The following is a 23,544-nucleotide window of genomic DNA, read 5'->3' as shown; positions in this document are numbered from 1 at the left end:
TTAATGAACTGGCCTCCACCGTCCTCTGTGGCAGAGAATTCCACAGGTTCACCACTCTCTGGGTGACGAAATTCCTCCTCATTTCAGTCCTAAATGGCTTACCCCTTATCCTTAGACTATGACCCCTGGTTCTGGACTCCCCGACCATCGGGAACATCCTTCCAGCATCTAGTCTGTCTAGGCCTGACAGAATTTTATAGGTTTCGATGAGATCCCCTCTCAATCTTCTAAACTCCAGTGAGTATAAGCCCAATCAACACAATCTCTCCTCGTACGTCATTCCTGCCATCCCAGGTATCAGCCTGGTGAATCTTCGCTGCACTCCTTCCATGGCAAGAACGTCCTTCCTCAGGTAAGGCGACCAAAACTGCACACAATACTCAAGGTGCGGTCTCACCAAGGCCCTGTACAACTGCAGCAAGACATCCTTGTTCTTGCACTCGAACCCTCTTGCTACGAAGGCCAACATACCATTTGCCTTCTTAACCGCCTGCTGCACCTGCATGCTTACCTTCAGCGACTGGTGTACAAGAACACCCAGGTCTCTTTGCACTTCCCCTTCTCCCAATCTATTACCATTCAAATAATAATCTGCCTTCCTGTTTTTGCCACCAAAGTGGATAACCTCACATTTATCCACATTATAGTGCATGGGCATCAGACCCTATGTTCCCCGGCATCTCTGGGAGGTTATTTGTGTCCTCCTTTGTGAAGACAGAACCAAAATATGTATTTAGTTGGTCTGCCATTTCTTTGTTCCCCATTATAAATTCCCCCGATTCTGACTGCAAGGGACCTACGCTTGACTTCACCAATCTTTTTCTCTTCACATATCTATAAAAGCTTTTACAGTCAGTTTTTATGTTCTCTGCAAGCTTACTCTCATATTCTATTTTCCCTTTCTTAATTAATCCCTTTGTCCTCCTTTGTTGAATCCTAAACTGCTCCCAATTCTCAGGATTATTGCTTTTTCTGACCAATTTATATGTCCTCTCCTTGGACCTTATGCTATCCCTAATTTCCCTTGTTAGCCACGGTTGGGTCACCTTTTTTGTTTAATTTTTATGCCAAACTGGGATGAACAAATTCTGTAGTTCATCCATTCGGTCTTTGAATGTTTGCCATTGCCTATCCACCGTCAACCCTTTTGAGTGCCATTCCCCAATCAATCCTACGCAACTCGCTCCTCAGACCATCATAGTTTCCTTTATTTAAATTGAGGACCCTAGTCTCCGAGTCAACTACTTAATTCTACCAGTTGCATCCTCAAAAAAATTCCAGTAGATTAGTCAAGCATGATTTACCTTTTGTAAATCCATGTTGACTTTGTCCGATCCTGTCACTGCTTTCCAAGTGCTCTGCTATTACATCTTTTATAATAGACTCTAGCATTTTCCCCACTACCGATGTCTGTAATTCCCCGCTTTTTCTCTGCCACCTTTTTTGAATAGTGGGGTAACATTAGCTACCCTCCAATTCATGGGTACTGTTCCAGAGTCTATCGAGTTCTGGAAGATGACCAGCAATGCATCTACTATTTCTAGGGCCACTTCCTTAAGTACCCTGGGATGTAGATTATCAGGCCCTGGGGATTTATCGGCCTTCAATCCCATCAATTTTCCTAACACCATTTCCCTAGAAATACTGATTTCTTTCAGTTCCACCCTTTCATCAGACCCTATGTTCCCCGGTATTTCTGGGAGGTTATTTGTGTCCTCTGATTGTAGAACTGATTACATTGTTGAGCTAGCAGCAGTCTTGTATGGTTTCATGTGCTGCAGATTTTAGTTAGCACAATTGGTCTTAAAAAAAAAACTGTTTCTAAGCAAAACTGCTCTTCTCCTACACAGTTAATGGTGCAGCAATTGATGGAGGGGTGGAAACGGGTTGATGAAAATTTGTCAGGAAGTTGGGTTGCAGTTATTTCCCAATGCATAATGGGCTCAAGGTTGTGTATCCTTAAAATTAATTATCAATGACGTCCCATGAAAACTTCTCCAATAAATGGTCAAGCATGTCTTGTTTTCTGAATGTGTGGTTTCTGGAGCAGGGCGCGCTGACCTGTGAGCTGCGTTGGATCGTTTTGTAATATGCAGGGCTGTTCTTGTGTCAATTGAACTTGATACTTTGATGCAAAGATGCATCTTGTAAATGTTTTAAGTTAAATTGATATTTTATTTTGTACCTTGGTACCTTGCTCAAGTAACTTAATTTGTGAGTCTAGACACTGTGTCAGCAGGTCCTGGGGGCATCCATTCCCATTATAGCCGTAGTGCTATTACTTTCACACTTCTAGAAATGGTTCAATTATGTTGTGAGCTTGCTGTCAAGACGGTTGTGTGTGGGGACTTGGACAATGGGGTGAACTAAGGGACCAGAATGGCCTGTTTTCATTCCTAATGATCTTAACCGTGAAAGCTGAAAAATCTTACTTTCTTAATCCTTTACAGTTAACCAGTGGCTTCATTCAGCATCTGCAGAACAAGATCAGTGAGTTATTGCAAAACATGGAAAAAGGGCTGATAAAAGCTGATCAAAATGACTGCAGCAGCTACACTGGATGGGCAGGTACTGTTTGCACTGCACAACTGAAAAACAATTACTATGCATGCCCAGAAAATACCTTGTGGCTAAAGATTGTATATTTAAAATCTGAAAATAGCCTATTTTAGGTCATCACTTCGTGATTTTAAAAATGACTGAAGTTGGGCTTGTTCTGATTGAAAAGAAGACTTTAAGGTAACCTAATTTAATTTTTCTAAATGGTAAAATTGATCCCGATAACTTCTTCACATTTTCAAAGGATTCAAAAACTAGAAGGTCTAATTTTAGAAATGCGAAACAATTCAGTGAACTATTTCATGCAAAGGGTAATACACAGCTGGCTTACATGCTCTTCCTCCTCTGTACACCCTCACTTTGTTAAAATCAAGACTTATTGCAGTGTCACTTTCTCTAGCTTCCCCTTTCTCAAGACCTAAAACTCTTTAAAAACCCTTCTCCTTCAATGTATTCTTCCTCCTGCCTTTTAAAATCCCAGCATTGTGTCACCTGGTGAGTACACCTGCTTGTCCTTGTCTTGTACCCTGATAGTGTCCTGCATTGTAGGTTTTGGCCCTAAAATATATATGCCAGGGAAAAACCATTCAACCCCAAATGGTGTAAATAGCCTTGAGGGATCTGGTTTTGTTTCTGGCTAAAGGCAGGATAAAGCAATATAGAATTTGAGAAAATGGCTACATTTGCGATGAACTAAAACAGGGTTTTGGCTGTGACCTGATGGCTCCACAGTTGAATAGTCTGAAAAATGGCTATTTGTATGAGGTAAGAGTGCCTGTGAAATCCTACCTCTACAAAAGGGGAGAAATTGTGGGGAAAGAATGAAATGTAGGCCGGTTGCTGATTGATTCCTAAGGTAGAGTGCACAAAGAACAGTTGGATGTACATGGGCGTCACCAGAATGCAGTGTGCAGTACTCAACTTAATATTGGAAATTTTCCAGAATTGATTTTCAGATGAAATACGTTCGTTAAGAACACGGCAATTTTGTTTGCCCTAGTTGCTGTTTACATAGATGTTTCACAGGAGTTGCTGATTTTTGAGATTTTTTTTTATTGATTGTGTTTACATGGAAAAGTACCAGCAGGTAGCAGTGACCTTGGTAAGGACAGTGGTGACGGCACCAAGATTTGACTGGACTTGAGGGAACACGTTGGCTGGGAGTGCAGTTTGGCCCAGTGTTGAAAACTGTTTTGGTCATTTTATTTACTGTAGGTTTCAGATAACCTCAAAGCTGGTGGCAGAATGGCAGGTGACTTGTCTTTACTGCATAATCTACATTTATGATAACCTTGGAATTCGTTTGTAATGACATGGTCAACAGCCATTGACTAAACTGTGGTTATGCACTACTCTTATAGCCTTCAAAAGATAATTTCAAGTATATGGATTGTGTTTAAAAAAAAAAATTAAAAAAAATTACAGTACCAATTTAATTTCCAGTTCTCTAGGTCAGTAGCTGTTTGATATCAGCAAAACTGTTTGGGTTCAATGCAGTGTATATTTAAGCACAGCAGAAACACTGAGTTAGTTAACTTGGCTGGTGTTTTATCCATTCACGATTCCCATACCTATTATTTCACAGAATGTAATGGTTCTCACAACACTGTGACTCCTAGACTGTAGCTTATAGGAAAAGCATAAACCATCTATGAAAGCAGATGAAATGCAGAATCCAACAAAGACTCTGTTCTTTTCTGGATACAGTTCTTCATTTTAGCTTCTTATAAGTACATTTGGGTAATTTTTAGCTCCCAGCACAACCATCACTCAAGATGGTCGGGACCTCTAACATTTTCAACAGTATAACTTATTGCAAAGAAGTGATGACTTCAGTGATAACTGAAGTCCCTCATCCCTGATACCATTCTAGTAAATCTCCTCTGCACCCTCTCCAAGGCCTTCCCATCCTTCCTAAAGTGTGCTGCCCAGAATTGGACACAATGGCCCAGAAATTCGGGTCTCCACGGGTGAGTACGCACGGGGTACTCACCCGTAGGCCCAATGGAAGTGCCGGTTTCCTGCATGCACTGCGCATGCGTGGGAAACCGGCACTTCCGTTCCCCTGAAAGCAGGGGTTCAGAGGCTGAGCGCGTGCGCGGGAGAGGCTGCATGTGCGCATTGAACTTCGTCTTTTTTTGCAGGTTTTCCCGGGAAGGTAAGCCTGCAGAATTTAGAAATATAAAAAGCAGGCGTAAGGCCTGCTTTTTACAAGGTAAGTGGTGAATTAATTAAAATTAAAACATTTTTTCCACAGGTTTATTATTTTTAAATACTTTAAAGCAAGGTAAGTTTATTTTTAGCCCCGTTAGAAAATAAAATTATTTTTTTCAAAAATTTAAATTATTGTTTAAAATAGTTATTTCATTTAATTTATAGTTTATTTAAAAAATGTGATGTTTGTTTTAAATTTATTTGAAGATTTAGTGATGTTTTGTAAGAAAGGGCCCGTAGTATTTCTAAGTTTGACAGCACTTCCTGTCAGACTTATGAATGGAGCATTCCCTGCTCCGATTGGCTGCCCATGGCCCACGTGATCCCAGGAGACACATTGAACTAACTGCGCCCCGGGGATACGCAAGCACTGCGTGCCGGCAGCTGGACCAGGCCCCGGATCGGAATTCCACGGGGGCCCACAGCTCAAAAGCCGGCGCGCAAGGTAAGTGCAGATCGGAAGCCCCCGACCCGAATTTCTGGGCCAATACTTCACCTGAGCCCTTATTTACAAAGGTTTACCATAACATCCTTGCTTTTGTACTCGATGGTTCTATTTATAAAGCTAAGGATCCCATATTTTTTTAACTGCCTTATTGATTTGTCCTGTCACTTTCAAAGATATGTGTACGTAAACCCCCAGGTCTTTCTGTTCCTGCATTTAGTTTATATTGCTTCTCCCCATTCTTCCTTCCAAAATGTATCACTTCATACTTCTCTACGTTAAATTTCATCTGCCATGTGTCTGCCCATTTCACTAGTCTGTCTATGTCCTCCTATCCTCCTCACTGTTTACTATATTTTTGAGTTTCGTGTCATCTGCAAACTTTGAAATGATGCCCCCCTATACACAAGTATACCTGGTCTGTCAGCAATCCTCAACCTGTGCCCCCTAGTTCTAGAATTTGTGGCAATCTTGAACAAATCAAGATTCAGTTGATCTATTCCTTTAAAATTTTACTGAACCATCTCTATTTTATGGTGACTAAACAACTAAGTTCCATCAGATTCCATGGTGGCTATGTATAAGTATCACAAAGTGACATCTTTGTAGGAAAATGTGTTTTTTTTGGCCTGTTTTCTCCCTAGCTCCTCTCCTGGAGGAGGTGACTCTTGTTGGAGTACAGTTTCATGGAGGTTGGTCACTCTCCAGCAACTTGTTCAAGTGGCCATATGATGGTCCCGAGTGACGGGAGATAGGTCAACACAGTTGAGACAGGTTCTGTCCTCGCCTTGCAAACTTCTGCTTTCCAGCTAGGATCAGGAGTAGAAACTTTGGCTGATTTATTTCCCCCTCCCTAGCCAAGGAGGTCGCAGTTCTGAACCATAGAAAGAAGGAACTTGCATTTACATAGCATTTTGCATGACCTCTGGATGTGCCAAAGCATTTTGCAGCCAACTAAATATTTTGAAGTGCAGTTGCTTATAATTATGGGGAGACATGGCAGCCAATTCGAGCACAAAAAGGTGTCTCAAACAGCAATCAGATAATCTGTTAGTGATGTTGGTTGAGAGAGAAATATTGACCAAGACACCAAGAGAACTCCCTTGTTATTCTTCAAAGTGTCACAGGATTTTTTACGTCCACCTGAGAGGGCAAACGGGATTTCAATTTAACATCTTATCATCTGAAAGACGGCACCTCCAACTGTGCAGCACTCCCTCAGTACTGCACTGGGATTGTTAGTCTGGATTATGTGTTTAAGTCTCTGGAGTGGGACTTGAACCTATGACCTTCTGGCTCAGAGACGAGTGTGCTACCAACTGAGCCAAGCTATATCTTTAATAAAACCATTATGCATAAATGCTGCTATATAGCCATTATTAAGGAGTAGTTTTCAAAAGTACATAGAGCTAGTGTGGCTAGCTGCAGTGTAGAGGTCCTGCTAGTTAGCTGTTCTGTCATGTTGCAGTTTTGAAAATACTGCTCATATTTGTGTTAAATTATGTAAATGCACTAACAGCAGTTGAATGAGAAATAACAACAGAAAATGCTGGAAAAACTCAGCAGGTCAGGCAACATCCGTGGAGAGAAATTTGAGTTGACGTTTCAGGTTGAACCCTTCTTCAAAACTGGAAAGAAAATAAAATAGATCGAAGGCAGGGCTGCGATCGGACAAAAGTAGTAAAAGATGAATGAGGTTTTAGACGGTTAGTTGCGAACTTCCAGCTTCCTTAGGCTAGCAATTTGTCTTCAAATTTTCAGCTCATTCACTAGGACAGTAAAAGCAATCGTGTAATTACAATAATAAAGTTACTCAGATGATGGACGTAACTTCTTTGTGGTATAGCATTAAGGTTGTAATCATTTAAAATACAATAGTCCCAAGATGGCTCAGCAAGTTTATCTAGTGATTAGCTGAACCATAAAGACACAGGTCAAAAACCAGCTCCAAATATTTTCAGCCAGTCAAGATTGATGTGTCAAAGCTGCAGCAAGTCCATTCTTTGATGTCTTTTTATGTATCAAGCAAGGAAAGTCTGGCTTGAAACAAGTGATCTTTTTAGTGGCCCAGAAAGCCTGATTGTACCCGAATGAGATTTCTTGTCTGTGGCTTAATAAGGGTTAACACAAACAGCATATCATTTCTTTATAAAAGAATGACTGCTGAGACAGGAATAGCTTTTGCCTGCTCACTTAATAATGGAAATGTCTCATGACTGCATGTCTATATAACAATACATTTGTATTCCTTCAGGGATTGCTTTACTGTATCTGCATCTACACAATGCTTATGGAGATCAGTCCTTTCTGCAGAAAGCTCTGCAGTATGTAAATAAAAGCCTGAAATGTCTTACTGGGCGTGTAGTGACTTTCCTGTGTGGCGACGCAGGCCCGCTGGCTATAGCTGCAGTGATCCACCATAAACTGCAGCAAACTCAAGAATCAGACAATTATATAAATCAGTAAGTAAAAGTAACTTAGTCGAACTATATTTGGATTTTTGTCTTTTTCTTTTCTCCAGCCCCACCATCTCTACTGTATCCTAACGTACACCGTCGCCCTTGTCCTTGTTGAACAACATTGGCTCCTGATCCCACAACGCCTCAGATTTCAACTTCTCATCCTCAAGTTTAAATCCTTTCATGGCCTTGCCTCTCCCTTTCTCTGCAACCTCCTCCAGTCCTACAACCACAGTCCCTCGGAACCGAGGATGACGTGCTTCCACACTAAAAATGAGTTCTCAGGTGACTGATGTGTCCAATGTGGAACCTGCAGTCTCTGTCACAGGTGGGGCAGACAGTGGTTGAAGGGGCGGGCGGGTGGGGCGCTTGGGTTGACGTGCGCTCCTTCCGCTGTTTACGCTTGGCTTCCGCTTGCTCCCGGCGAAGAGACTCGGTGTTCAGTGCCTTCCCAGATGCTTCTCCTCCACTTGGAACGGTCTTGGGCCAGAGATTCCCAGGTGTCAGTGGGGATGTTGCACTTTTTCAAGGAGGCTTTGAGGGTGTCCTTGAAGCGTTTCCTCTGCCCACCTGGGGCTCTCTTGCCGTGTCAGAACTCCGAGTAGAGCGCTTGTTTTGGGAGTCTCGTATCGGGCATGCGGATGATGTGGCCCGTTCATCGGAGCTGAGCAAGCGTGGTCAAAGCTTCGATGCTGGAGATGTTGGCCTGAGCGAGAAATGTTCCCTCTGAGGTGCACACGTACGTGGCTGCGCAGCAATCTGGAAATGTACCGCGCATTGAAATAAGCAGGCCGCTCCCAACTTCGTCAGTTAATAACTGTTTTAAAATGTAAACTGCCCATGAACAAAAAGGTAGTGCTCCGAGGAGTTTGTAGCCCGCCAAGTACAATTTTAATCGCTCCACCATTGGCAGCTGTGCCTTCTGTTGCCTAGGCCCTAAGCTCTGGAATTCCCTCCCTATATCTCTCCGCCTCTCTACCTCTCTTTCCTCCTTTAAGATGCTCTTTAAAACCTACCTCTTTATAAATGCAGGTTGTTATTATTTCTTCAGCGGAAGGGTAAAGATATTTTAGGTTTATTGCCTTTTTGGAACCCTGGCCTGATAGACAGGACAAGTAGGTGACTTGCTCCCAAACTTATGCCAATGTTGCTTCATTAGCAGCCCTGCAGGCAAGGAATAGGCTTGGTCTAGCTGCTACTGGGAATTTTCCATAGGATGGGAGAGAGGTATGGGGGAATTGATAGGTACGGTCCTACCATTTTGTAACACTTTGCTATTAAGAAGGCTGCTTAATGTTGTAACATTTGCCTCGTCCAAAAGGTACTTTGTAAAGAGTACTCCTTAGAAGTCTTGCACTGTAAGTATGTTTACTTAAAAAAACTGGAAGTAAATTGCTAAGGAAACTACCACATTATGAAAATTTTACTTTTCTTTGTTGGAGACCATGGTGGCCATTATAAGGAACATTCCCATCATCACCATAACATTATCGGCTTGTTTTTGTGTCCTCGTGCACATTGCAAGCTGGTTGTATATAATGCAGTTCACACACAATTATTTTTGATGAAAAAAAGTGGTTCTTATTTGATTTTAATCCTTACAAATGTTGTGTAGTTGTATATTCTTTGGTTAATCTTTCATAGCAGTGATGCAATATGAATGGTTCAAAGTTTTCTGATTTAATAAAAGGTCAAAGCTGGCTTTAGTTTCTGAGAAACATCGATTGTACACTTTGGTCTTCTACACACTACCTGCTCGGTCATTGCACTTTGTTCATTTGAAATTTGGAACAATTCAGTAATGTAGCACTATTGAAGGAGAGGGTAAGGGATTAATTTCAGTGTAAAGTACTTCCTTCCCACTCCCCCAACCCATCAATATATAATGTCCACCAATAAATAAAAATCTCCCTTGTCAGTTTTAGTTTTCTCTGGAGACTGTGTTGTTTTTTATGCTCTGAGCTTGGAAAGTTTATTACGCAGAGTACACAGCAGCTCCGATTTGATTCCCAGTGTTTGCTGAGTTTGTGGATCTCAGTTGGAGCAGCAATTGGGGTGCCTTAGCTGTCCTTGGCGCCCCGCGGGGTATTGGGCAGGGATCCCACTCCCAATCACTGTCCAGTGGAGGGGAAAACTTTTTATTTCCATAGAGTCATAGAGTTATACAGCGCCCATCGTGTCCGCGCCGGCCATCAAGCCCCCTCTATTCTAATCCCATTTTCCAGCACTTGGTCCGTAGCCTTGTATGCTATGGCGATTCAAGTGCTCATCTAAATGCTTCTTGAATGTTGTGAGGGTTCCTGCCTCTACCACCCTTTCAGGCAGTGAGTTCCAGATTCCAACCACCCTCTGGGTGAAAAAGTTTCTCCTCAAATCCCCTCTAAACCTCCTGCCCCTTATCTTGAAACTATGCCCCCTGGTTATTGATCCCTCTACTAAGGAGAAAAGTTCCTCTTTATCTACCCTATCTATGCCCCTCATAATTTTGTACACCTCAATCAGGTCCGCCCTCATCCTTCTCTGCTCTAAGGAAAACAACCCCAGCCTGTCCAGTCTCTCTTTCTAGCTGAAGCGCTCCAGCCCAGGTAACATCCTGGTGAATCTCCTCTGCACCCTCTCCAATGTAATCACATCCTTCCTATAGTGTGGCGACCAGAACTGCACACAGTATTCCAGCTGTGGCCTAACTAGCGTTTTGTACAGCTCCATCATAACCTCCCTGCTCTTGCCTTCATTAGCCGAGGCATAGAACATAAGTATCCCACATGCCTTCTTAACTACCTTATCTACCTGTCCTGCTGCCTTCAGGGATCTATGTACATGCACATTTCCATGTTTTCAAACTTCTAATAACTTCTCAGTTTACTTTCCTGCTTTCAGAAAATTGTATATTCTTGCACACTACTGTTCATTTGACTGATGCAGTCTGGTCCAATGAGCAATAATTTAAAAAGAAAGGCAGAATAGGTATTTAAGGAACATGTCCTGCTTAGAGGTGCAAGAGGAAGAGGTTTATTTTTGATTTTGGATTTAATAAGGTCCAAAAATCAGTCCTGTTTTCAAATTCCGATTTGCAAATATTACAGTTTTTAAAACATATTTCTTACAGGCTTCTCCGACTACATCAATCTGTAGTGAAACTGAATTCAAGGCTGCCAGATGAGATGCTGTATGGTCGGATGGGATATCTGTATGCATTACTATTTGTTAATGACCAGTTTGGCAATGAGAGGATACCATTGCAGTATATGAAACAGGTAGTGTCTCTCTCTTTCAAATGTAATTTTTTTTGTTGCAATATTATGTTTTATCTGCCGCCCGCCCCCCCCACCCCCCCCAAACATGCTTTCTGAAAATGGAATCCTTGTAAACTTCATATAATTGTGTTGGGATGTAGAAATTATTTTCTTGTTATTTTCAATTCATAATATCCACCAATAAATGAAAATCTCAGCTCTTATGTCATGTTCTCTGTGCTGTTCAATTTTTGGCACTCCCTTTGCTGTGATTAAGTGCTGATATTAGGACACGTGACCAAAAGCTTGATTAGAGGTAGGTCTTAAAGGAGGTAGAGAGACGGTTTAGGGAGGGAATTCCAGAGCTTAGGGCCTAGGCAGCTGAAGGCATGGCCACCAATGGCGGAGCGATTAATAGGGATGCTTAGGAGGCCAGAATTGGAGGAGTGCAGATATCTCGGAGGGTTGTAAGGCTGGAGGAGTTTACAGAGATAGGGAAGGGCGAGGCCTTGGAGGGATTTGAATTCAAGGATGCGAATTTTAAAATCATGGCGTTGCTTAACTGGGAACCAATGTAGGTCAACGAGGACACAGGTGATGGATGAATGGGACTTGGTGCGAGTTAGGACAATGCAACAGAGTTTTGGATTACCTCAAGTTTACGGAGACTGGAAGATGGGAGGCCAGCCAGGAGTGCGTTGGAATAGTCAAGTATGTTATGGAGGTGTAAATAGGCAGTCTTGGTGATGGCATGGATATGTGGTTGAGTCTCATCTCGGGTTCAAATACGACACAGTGGTTGCGGACAGTCTGGTTCACCCTCGGACAGTTGCCAGGGAGAGTGATGGCGTCAGCTAGGGAACGGAGTTTGTGGCGGGGACTTCAGTCTTCCCAATATTTAGTTGGAGGAAATTTCTACTCCTCCAGTATTGGATGTCATGGCTGAGGTACTAAATGAGTACTTTGCATCGGTGTTTACAACAACAACTTGTATTTTATAGCTATATATTTACCCACGAAGAGGACTTTTCCAAAGCAATTGTAAACAAGGAGGTTGCCAAGATGATGAGCTAAAAATAGATAAAGAGGAGGTACCAGGAAGGCTGGCAGTACTTAAGTCACCCGGTCCAGATGGGATGCATCCTAGGTTGCTGAGGGAAGTAAGGGTCGAAATTGCGGAGGTGCTGGCCACAATCTTCCAATCCTCCTTAGATACAGGGGTGGTGCCAGAGGACTGGAGGATTGCAAATGTTATACCCTTGTTCAAAAAAGGGGAGCGGGATAAACCTGGCAATTACAGGCCAATCAGTTTAGCATATGTTGTGTATTTTGAATGTGTATTAGAATTGTCCCACATGGAATATGTTAGATCCGTGTGTTAATGGAGACACGGAATGCAGGAGTTGATTTAAGTGTTTACTGAACAAAGTCTGGAGGTGAACTAACTACACAAGACGCTACACAGGCTTATATACCCGAGTGGTCACTACTGGTACTACAGTATACAGGGGCTTCAAAAACATAGTTCCTCTTAAAGGTACATACACTACAATTCCTCCCCTTTTAGATAAATAGTACATAACATTTTTACAAGAACAGTAATATACACATTTGCTGAAGTTAATCAATTACAAATTCAGTCTCTCTGGAGGCTTCCTGACTCGGTCCGGATAACGCCTCGGTGGTGTAGTAGGTTCTTTTGGTAAGGTCGATTCGGCTTCAATGCTAGTGTCGGGTTCATCTGGTTCCAGTATCACCGGATCGGTGGTAGATACTATGGGTATCTCTGCTTCATTAGGCGTATAGAGTTGTGGTGCAGGTTGTCCTTTTTCGGATGACTCTATGATCTGGTCAGCATGGCACCTTATTATGCTTTCTCCAATGTCCACGGTATACATCAGCGGTCCTAGTCGTGTGCAAATAGTTCCAGGCTGCCATTTCTCGGTACGGTAGTCCCGGGCCAAAACTGGTTGACCTATCTGGAAGGTTCTAGTTGGCCTTTCATTCATGCTTTGAAATTGCCGGTTCTCTACGTCCCTTCTGACGTTTGGCTTGACCGAATCCAGCCGGCATCTTAGTCTTCTATTAAAAAACATCATGGCGGGGGTTTGGTTTGTAACCACATGTGTTGCATTCCTGTACGCAAACAAGAAGTTATCTACCTTATGTTGTAGATTTATGTCTTCATTACCCATGGCCTTTATGGCCTTCTTGAAGGTCTGGACAAACCTTTCAGCCAATCCACTGGTGGCGGGATGGTATGGGGCGGATGTGTAGTGCTTAACCCCATTGTTTTTTAAGAACTTCCTGAATTCTTCGGGTACAAATTGCGGTCCATTATCAGAACAGATCTGTTCAGGCAGCCCATTCCTGGCGAATATGCTCCTTAATACTGTGATGGTTTTTTCCGTGGTGGTGGAGGACATCTTTATTACCTCCGGCCACTTGGAGTGTGCATCCACCGCGATTAAGAACATTGAGTCCATAAATGGACCAGCAAAGTCGATATGTACCCTTTGCCATGGAGATGAGGGCCACTCCCATGGATGTAGAGGGGCTTGTGGTGGGGCGTTTTGGACCTTCTGGCATCCTAGACAGGTCTTGGTCATTTCTTCGATGTCTCCATCGATACCTGGCCACCACACAAACGCTCTGGCTAAGTTCTTCATTTTCACTCCACCCAGGTGCCCCTCGTGAAGCTCCTTTAGCACTCTATCCTGGAGTTTGGGTGGAATCACCACTCTGGATCCACACATCAAGGTTCCTCGGCACACTGACAGCTGTTCTTTTCTTTGCGAGAATGCTGGCAACAATGGTTCGCCATGTGCTGGCCATCCCTTCACCGTTAAATCGTAGACTCGTGAGAGAGGCGGGTCATTTCGCGTTTCCTTTTCAATGGTAGAATTTGTCACCGGTAGACATTCCATTATGATCGAGTGGAATATCTCCACTGGGTCCACTGTAGGCGCCTTTTCCACCGTTGGCAACGGTAGGCGCGATAACCCGTCAGCATTCCCATGCTGTTTTGATCCTTTGTATGCTATGTCATATTGGTGTGCCCCTAGGAAAAGGGACCACCTCTGTAGCCTTTGCGCTGTCATAATGGGAACGCCCTTTTTAGGGTTGAATATGGAGACGGGGGGTTGATGGTCAGTCAACAAGGTAAACTTTTGTCCGTGTAGGTAATGGTTGAATTTCTTCACCCCCCACACCAGGCTGAGTGCCTCCCTGTCGATCTGGGCATAGTTACGCTCAGCTGAGTTCAATGAGCGTGACGCAAAAGCTATCGGCCGCTCCGAGCCATCAGGGAATCTATGCGATAATACTGCTCCCATGCCGTAAGGGGATGCATCGCATGCCAGTCTGATTGGCAGTGATGGGTTGTAATGAGCCAACACTTCCCTGGACGTGATCAAGCCTTTGCATTTATGGAAGGCACGTTTACAGTCTTCGCTCCATTTCCAAACTACTACCGTTTGTAGCAGTGCGTTAAGCGGGTGCAGAACCGTCGACAAGTTTGGTAAAAATTTATGATAGTAATTTACTAATCCCAGGAACGACCTTAATTGTGAGACATTTTCAGGCGCTGGGGCCTTTATGACCGCTTCAATTTTTTCAGGTGACTTATGCAACCCTTCTTCGTTAATGACATGGCCACAATATGATATTTGTTTCTGGAAAAATTCGCATTTGGGGCGATTTGCTCGTAGGCCCCGTTCTCTCAGCCTCATGAGCACCTGCTCCAAGTTGGCAAGGTGCTCGTTGTCGTTTTCTCCTGTTAAAAGGATGTCGTCTAGGTAGCATTGAGTCCCCGGAATCCCTTGCAGGACTTGCTCCATAGCTCTTTGCCAGATAGCCGGAGCTGATGCCACTCCGAAAACCAGTCGATTGTACTGGTACAGGCCTTTGTGTGTGTTTATCGTGAGATACTTTTTAGAGGCCTCCTCAACCTCCATCTGTAGATATGCCTGTGCTAAGTCAATTTTGGTGAAACGTTTCCCTCCGGATAGTTAGGCGAAAATATCTTCTATCCTCGGAAGAGGATACTGTACCGTGTGAAGAACCGGGTTTACAGTCACCTTGAAGTCCCCACAGATGCGAACTTTTCTCTGTTCTTCAGATTTATCATTATTCAACGTTTTCTTCATGACCGGGATGATGGGTGTTGCCCACTCGCTCCAATCTACCTTGGATAACACGCCTGCTTTTTCCAAATTCTCCAGCTCTGCCTCGACGGCTGGACGAATTGCGTATGGCACCGGCCTTGCCTTAAAAAATTTGGGAATTGCCGCATCTTCCACTTTTATTGAGGCGGTGGCGCCTTTCAGGGTTCCTAGTTCCTGTTGAAACACTTCTTTGGTGTTAGCCAAGATTTCTTTTAATCGTCCAGGTATGATGTCATCATCGTTTTTTTCTTACTGGTCACCGTCAGTGCCTGAATGGAGTGCCAGTCTAAACGTATCTTTCTGATCCATTCACATCCCAACAACGGTGGACCACCATCTTGCAGAACGTATAAATACAACTTCTGTATTTCCTTGCCGTTGTATACAACAGGCACCCTTATTTTCCCTCTGGGGTATACTTTCTGCCCCGTATATGTCTTCAAGACAATGGATGTGTCTTTCAAAGGTATATGCGGAAATAGCCGCTCGTAATCCCGTCGACTCATGACGGTCAGAGCTGATCCTGTATCTAGCTCCATTTTGACTGGGGACCCCACTATCGTGAGGGTAACCCAAATGGTCTGGTAATCTTCTTTGGCAATTACATTATGTAATTTGAGACAGCTTAGTCTCTTGTTTCCGGAGTCGCTATCGCTCTTCTGGTCTTCGGAGCTACTGTCCGTCATCATTTGCACCTTTGTGCACTTTTCCTTATTGACCTTTTTACTGTCAGCGGATTTCTTTCCAGATCTGCATACACGTGCAATGTGTCCCATCTTTCCGCATTGCCTGCATGCTTTGTCCTTGAACCAGCAGTCCTTCTGGTCATGGGTGGATCTGCCGCAGCGATAACATCTCTCGAAACCCCATGTCATTCCATGGGTGCCGAAGTCCTGTGGCTTTTGCTGTATCTCTGCTGCTGCTTCGTATGATACAGCCACACTGAAAGCTTTGTCCAGTGTCAAATATTTCTCAGAAAGTAGTCTTTTCTGTGTTCCTTCGCTTAGGAGACCGCAGACGAAGTTGTCTCGTAGAGAATCTGCCAGTCCTGCCCCGAATTGGCAGTGCTTTGACAGCTTTCGTAATTCGGTGAGGTAATCAGCGTTACTTTCATTCTTGTGCTGATTCCTCCTGAAGAATTTGAATCGTTCCGCTATCAGCAGTGGTGTTGGGTTTAAGTGCTCCTGTAAGGTATCAACAATCTCCTTAAAATTCTTGTCCATCGGTTTGGCTGGAGTGATCAAGTTTCGTAACAGCCCGTATGTCCTTGCGCCCATCAGATTTAGAAGTACCGATGCCTTTTTATCATCCGCTACTTCATTCGCCTTGCAATATACCTCCACTCTTTCCACATATGTGGTCCAATCTTCTATATCACTATCGAGAGCAGTAATATTGCCAGTCTTCGGCATCTTGAAAATCTAAAATGGCGCTTCCCGCGCTTTTCTTCCCCGCCGAGTTAAGATGGCGCCTCCCGCGCTTTCCCGCCGTTGCCGCTGCTGCCAACGCTGTTCTCCGCGGTTCCCGTTGCGACCTGCAGCTTTTCGCGGTATTGCTATTTTTTTTAATATATCGCTTCAATAGTTTCTCCGTTACTTGGAGAACCGTTCCCGTCGTGGAGCGGACCCTCTGGGACTTTCCCCTCCCTCTGCTCGGTCCGAACGCCGACCTGCTTTGCAGCACCGGCCGCGCACTGAGTGCTCCACCCGCTCTCTCTTTGCTTCTGCTTCCTGACTCGCTGCCCGGCCCTGTTGCAGAGCCACCCGATCGAGCTCTAGCCCGCCGCAGCCCAGGAAGGATCAGTGCACTACCTGCCACCAGCCGTTTAGCTGGGGAAACCACAGACTGGAGACCAAGCCTGGACCTCGTTTTCGAGTTTCTTCTAGTTATTTTTTTTACATTTTTTTTCTTGCTTCTGGCTTCGACCTTCGTCTGAGGAATCGATCCCCTTGAGGTGCTGCCGAATTGCAGGTAAGTTCGTTTCTAACTCGTCGCCACTGTTAGATCCATGTGTTAATGGAGACACGGAATGCAGGAGTTGATTTAACAAGTGTTTACTGAACAAAGTCTGGAGGTGAACTAACAACACAAGACGCTACACAGGCTTATATACCCGAGTGGTCACTACTGGTACTACAGTATACAGGGGCTTCAAAAACAGAGTTCCTCTTAAAGGTACATACACTACAGGACACCGTAGTGGTGATTTGCAATGCACTATGGGAAATGTGCATTGAGTGAAGAAGCACATTGTAAATAAAATGGCCGTTAACTAAACTCTCCACCCCGGAGTCGTCCTCAATCTATATATATAAATCGGTACTTCTGTCTGTCATTCTGTCAGTCATCGCGTGTGTGTCTTGCGGGTATGCGCTCGAAAGTTACAGGGCGTACCTACGCGCGCGTTACCTCCAAAGAAAGCTTACGCTTCCGAGACGGTTTTAAGCGTATTTACGTTTCGGCCGGGCTAAAATTGCACCCGCGGTATCCCAAAAACCTTCAACATTCCGCTCATTAGCATCTCATTATCCGCTCATTAGCGACAGAGTGACCTCGAGCTCGACCAATCGTATGCCGGGTTGCTGGCGTGTGCTGCCGGGCCAATCGGGGCGTGTGTGGCCGGGCTTTATCATTCTGAACCGAGGTGAGTCGCCGCCATCTTGATTCCAAACTTTTCCTTTCTTTTTCCCGCTTTCTGCGTCTTTAAAAAAAAAACGTTGCTTTTAAAACACATATTGTTTTTAAAAAAAAATGATTTAGAAAGTAATTAACTTATCTAATCTCATTAATTTTCCGACCTTTCCCCGTTTTTCCAGGTAGGCCTAGAAGCCTTGGCGTCTCCTCCGCACCCACGCCCGAGCTAGGCACCTCCCGGCCCCACTCGAAGGCTGGAGGGCCGAGCCTCAGCCCAGCGCCGCTAGGGTGCGCGCGCAGCAGGAGCTGAGACGCGCTGTCTCTCTCTGGCTGGCCGGGGGGCGGGGCTTGCTGAGCGTCCAGCGTTACCCTGGCAACCGGGTCCGCCGGACGTCTCGCACAGCCGCAATCGGCGGTCTTCACCTCGGGCGGGGGGGTGGGAAACCGCGCGCGTAGCAGGAGCAGCTGCGACGCGGCGTCTCTCTTTCTGGCTTGGTCAGCGTCACGGTTACCCTGGCAACCGGGCCCGCCGGCCGAGAGAGACGCCGCGTGTCAGCTCCTGCTGCGCGCGCAATTGGCGGTCTTCACCTCGGTGGGGGGGGGGCGACCCTCGGGGGGGGGGGGCGACCCCCGCCCTCCCCTCCCTCTCCCCCCCCTTTCCTCCCCCCCTTCCCTCCCTCCCTCCCGCCCTCCCTTCCCCTCCCCCCCGCCCTCCCTTCCCCTCCCCCCCGCCCTCCCTTCCCCTCCCCCCCGCCCTCCCTTCCCCTCCCCCCCGCCCTCCCTTCCCCTCCCCCCCGCCCTCCCTTCCCCTCCCCCCCGCCCTCCCTTCCCCTCCCCCCCCGCCCTCCCTTCCCCTCCCCCCCGCCCTCCCTTCCCCTCCCCCCCGCCCTCCCTTCCCCTCCCCCCCGCCCTCCCTTCCTCCCCCCTCCCCTCCGCCCTCCCCCCTCCCCCTCCACTCCCCTCTCTCCCCCCCCAGTCGCGCTCTCTCTCTCTTCCCCCCCAGTCGCGCTCTCTCTCTCTTCCCCCCCAGTCGCGCTCTCTCTCTCTTCCCCCCCAGTCGCACTCTCTCTCTTCCCCCCCCCAGTCGCACTCTCTCTCTTCCCCCCGGTCGCGCTCTCTCTTCCCCCCGGTGGCGCGCTCTCTCTTCCCCCCGGTGGCGCGCTCTCTCTTCCCCCCGGTGGCGCGCTCTCTCTTCCCCCCGGTGGCGCGCTCTCTCTTCCCCCCGGTGGCGCGCGCTCTCTTCCCCCCTGGTGGCGCGCGCTCTCTTCCCCCCCCCCCCCCCCCCCGGTAGCGCGCGCTCTCTTTTCCCCCCCCCCCCCCCCCCCGGTGGCGCGCGCGCTCTTCCCCCCCCGGTGGCGCGCGCTCTCTTCCCCCCCCCCCCCCCCGGTGGCGCGCGCTCTCTTCTCCCCCCCCCCCCCCCCCCCCAACCGGTGGCGCGCGCTCTCTTTCCCCCCCCCCCCCCCCCCCCCCGGTGGCGCGCGCGCTCTCTTCCCCCCCCCCCGGTGGCGCGCGCTCTCTTCTCCCCCCCCCCCCCCCCCCCGGTGGCGCGCGCGCCTCGTCCCCCCCCGGTGGCGCGCGCTCCCGTCCCCCCCCGGTGGCGCGCGCTCCCGTCCCCCCCCGGTGGCGCGCGCTCCCGTCCCCCCCCGGTGGCGCGCGCTCCCGTCCCCCCCCGGTGGCGCGCGCTCCCGTCCCCCCCCGGTGGCGCGCGCTCCCTTCCCCCCCCGGTGGCGCGCGCTCCCGTCCCCCCCGGTGGCGCGCTCTCCCGTCCCCCCCCGGTGGCGCGCGGTCCCGTCCCCCCCCGGTGGCGCGCGGTCCCGTCCCCCCCCGGTGGCGCGCGGTCCCGTCCCCCCCCCGGTGGCGCGCGGTCCCGTCCCCCCCCCGGTGGCGCGCGGTCCCGTCCCCCCCCCCCGGTGGCGCGCGGTCCCGTCCCCCCCCCCCGGTGGCGCGCGGTCCCGTCCCCCCCCCCGGTGGCGCGCGCTCCCGTCCCCCCCCGGTGGCGCGCGCTCCCGTCCCCCCCCCCCGGTTTCACAAACGAAGCCAAGGGGAGGGTGAGTCCATAGCCGAATATGTTGCAGTGCTAAAGAAGCTAACTGAGCATTGTGAGTTTGGTGAAACTCTAAATGACACTGTCCGTGATAGGTTTGTGTGTGGATTAAGATGTGAAGCAACACAGAAGCGCTTGCTCACGACTGACAAACTGACGCTTAAATCAGCAGTGGAGCTCGCTGTGTCTATGGAGTTAGCAGCTAAAGAAGCATAGCTGTTGGGGGCTGCAACAAGAGTGCACAGAGTAGCAGCTACACCGGATAAGCATGCAAGGGGCACCAGAGAGTGTTACAGATGTGGAAGGTCAGGTCATCAGCCATCTGACTGCTGGTGTAAAGACCTGACCTGTCGGAAATGTGAAAAGAAAGGACACATTGAACGTGTGTGTAAAGGGCAAAGCAAACAATCCTACATAGAGACACACAAAAACAAACAAGGAAACACATCCAACTGGCGTTCTAAAAAGAAAAACCTACACATGGTGAAACAAGAACAGGAAGACAGTGACACAGACTCTGATGGGGAGCTGAATCTCCATGTGTTAACGGTTAATGGAGGCTCATCAGGCTATGGAGTCACTCCACTACTAGAGGGCATACCGGTCAAAATGGAGCTGGATACAGGGGCCGCTGTCTCCTTGATTTCAGAGAAGCTATTCAAAGAAAAACTGAACCACCTATCACTGACGCCGGCCAAGCTCATCTTAAAGACCTACACTGGGGAAACAGTCCCAATGCTGGGTAAGACAGAGGTCAAGGTGGAGCTTAATGGACAAACCGTGATGCTGCCAGTTTACGTGGTCAAGGGTGACTATCCATCCCTGATGGGCAGGCCATGGTTAGAGAAAATTCATCTGGATTGGGAAAAAGTGAATGCGGTGTCAGTCGAAGAGGCGGGACTAGCGGCAGTGTTGACAAAGCATGCGGCCGTCTTTGACGGAGAATTGGGGAGTATGAAGGGGATTACGGTCAAACTCGAGGTGAAGCCTGACAGCCAGCCACGATTTCGGAAGGCCAGGAATGTTCCCTACGCCCTCGGACCAAAGGTGGAGGCTGACCTGGAGCGTCTGGTCAAGATAGGGGTCCTGGTGCCGGTTTCGCACAGTGAGTGGGCCACACCCGTGGTACCAGTGATGAAGAGTAACGGCGCGGTTCGCTTATGTGGAGATTTCAAAGTAACAGTGAATCCTGTGCTCTCAACTGAACCCCCTCCCCATCATTGAAGATCTTTTCGCGGGTCTAGCAGGCGGTCAGAAGTTTAGCAAGATTGATCTATGCCAAGCCTACTTGCAGATGCATGTAGAAGAGGACTCACAGAAGTACCTCACCATCACCACCCACAAGGGTCTCTACAGGTACTGCCGCCTACCCTTTGGTATAACGTCAGTACCAGCATTATTTCAGCGGGCTATGGACCAGATCTTAAGCGGCATTCCAGGGGTACAATGTTATCTCGACGATATCCTTATCATAGGAAAGGACGACAACGCGCATCTGCAGAACCTGACAAAGACACTGGGAAGACTTGAAGAATATGGCTTACGCGTTCACAAGGACAAATGCAAATTTTTCAAGCCATCAGTGGAGTACCTAGGCCATGTCATCGACGCGGACGGCCTACACACAGCACCGTCGAAAGTGAAAGCCATTGCCGACGCTCCTGCACCTACAAATGTCGGCCAGCTGCGGTCATTCTTCGGTCTCCTGAACTATTACGGAAAGTTTATTTCACAGCTGGCATCACTGTTGAAGCCATTACATGAGTTGTTGTGTCAGGGCAAGGCCTGGGCGTGGACGAAGGAGTGCGAAGCTGCATTCAAGAAAGCCAAAGCAGCTTTGACTGACCCCAGAGTGTTGATGCACTTTGACCCGTCGTTGCAGATTCAGCTGGCCTGTGACGCGTCGCCTTATGGCGTCGGCGCGGTCATGTCCCACATCTTTCCCTCAGGCGAAGAGAAGCCGATTGCATTCGCGTCAAGGTCCCTGAGCAAGGCGGAGGTGAAATACCCGCAGATCGAAAAAGAGGCTTTGAGCATCATCTTTGGAATCAAAAAGTTCCATCACTACTTGTTCGGAAGGAAATTCACCTTGCTGACGGATCATCATCCTCTGACATCGATCTTTGGTCCACACACAGGAGTACCCTCCCTGGCAGCGTGCAGGATGCAGCGCTGGGCGCTGATGTTAAGCGCTCACAATTACAACATCAAATACCGGAAGTCAGCAGCACATGGCAATGCGGACGGATTGTGAAGACTTCCGCTGCCTGTCCCCTCTGAAGGCTGTGAGCAGAAGATTTTCAACTTTGACATGGTGAGCAATGCCCCTGTCACGGCCCGGCAGGTCAAGAAAGAGACCAGAGTGGACCCTACGCTATCCAAGGTGCTGGATCGGGTGATGCGAGGAGACGGATCATGGATGTCAGACGCACCAACTGAGCTCCTACCTTACCTGTCAAGAGGGAAGGAGTTGTCTCACGTCAGGATGCCTCCTTTGGGGCATGCGAGTGATCATACCACCAAAGCTGCGGAAACATGTCCTCAACGAGCTGCACTCAGGACATTGTGGTATTGTCCGGATGAAGGAGCTGGCACGAAGCTACTTCTGGTGGCCCGGTCTAGATCATGAAATTGAAGTTGAAGCGAAATCATGCCCATCATGCGAGACAACCAGGGATACGCCAAGAGCAGCGCCACTGCATCCATGGGAATGGCCGGCGACACTGTGGCAACGGATCCATCTGGACTACGCGGGACCAGTGGAAGGAGCGATGTTCCTGGTCGCGGTGGACTCCCATTCCAAATGGCCGGAGGTTGCAGTAATGTCCACTACCACTACGGAGAAAACCATCGAGACTCTGAGAGAGATGTTCGGGCGATTTGGTCTGCCGGAGCAGATCGTAACCGACAATGGAACACAGTTCACATCCCAGGAGATGGAGGAGTTCCTGAAGAGCAATGGAATCCAGCACACGTTCTCCACGCCTTATCATCCATCCAGGAATGGATTGGCGGAGAGATTTGTCAGAATGCTGAAACTCGCGTTGAAAGTGGCAAGAAGTGATGCTCCTCTAAAGCAGCGCCTGAATGCTTTCTTGCTGAAATACCGAAACACGCCTCATGCTACAACTGGAGCATCTCCTGCTTACCTACTCGTGGGAAGGCAGCTACGGACACGCCTTGACCTGCTGAGGCCAACGTCCACAGAAGCAGTGGTGCACGCCAATCAGCAGGATCAAGTCAGCAGACGAGCTCAGAGGTCCAAAGAACGACACTTTGTGGTGGGGGGCAAAGTCGCCGCGCGTAACTACACCACCCCGGAGCGGTGGGTCCCGGCTACGGTCATTCTAAAGACGGGCCCCGTTTCATTCCGAGTCTGCACCGGAGACGACCGAACATGGAGACGGCATGTAGACCAGTTACTGCCAAGACAGTCTCCACAGGTAACCCAAGAAACAGAGGATCAAGGACCTGCTGGGGGCTCCAGCAGGGACTGGTCATCCGACCCTGAGACGGTGGCACCATCCACTCTTGTGCCATCAAGGGAGGAAGCCACGCCTGCAGGGTCACGGGAGAGCCAGCCAGAGACTGCTCCTGAGACTAGGCGTTACCCCCAAAGAGAAAGGCAGCCTCCAGAGCGCCTTAGTTACAGTTAATGCTAACCTGTGTGCATGGGGCAGAATAATCCCCAGGGTTAGCGGAATGTAGAGGCAGTCTACCCTCTCTTCCAAAGTTATAGTCATTTTCAGTTATTCTGTTTTGTGGACATTCTATTTTAAGGGGGAGG

General features: G+C 48.0%; 1 protein-coding gene across 1 annotated transcript in view; it reads left to right on the top strand.

Annotated features, from left to right (window-relative positions):
* The window catches only part of LOC147119938 (glutathione S-transferase LANCL1-like), a 109,226-nt gene that overhangs the window by 15,469 nt on the left and 70,213 nt on the right, over nt 1-23,544 (top strand). Inside the window, exons 2-4 of the mRNA XM_085984182.1 lie at nt 2,451-2,568; nt 7,473-7,680; nt 10,787-10,934. Of these exons, the coding sequence (XP_085840308.1) occupies nt 2,451-2,568; nt 7,473-7,680; nt 10,787-10,934 (474 nt within the window). The remainder of the gene's footprint in view (nt 1-2,450; nt 2,569-7,472; nt 7,681-10,786; nt 10,935-23,544) is intronic.

Source organism: Somniosus microcephalus, chromosome 4 (genome assembly GCF_052327205.1).
Source record: "Somniosus microcephalus isolate GS21.2 chromosome 4, FLI_Smic_1.0, whole genome shotgun sequence".
Classification (NCBI taxonomy): Eukaryota; Metazoa; Chordata; class Chondrichthyes; order Squaliformes; family Somniosidae; genus Somniosus; species Somniosus microcephalus.
The sequence above is the reverse complement of the archived record's forward strand: the minus strand, read 5'-3'. Positions and strand labels throughout refer to the sequence as shown.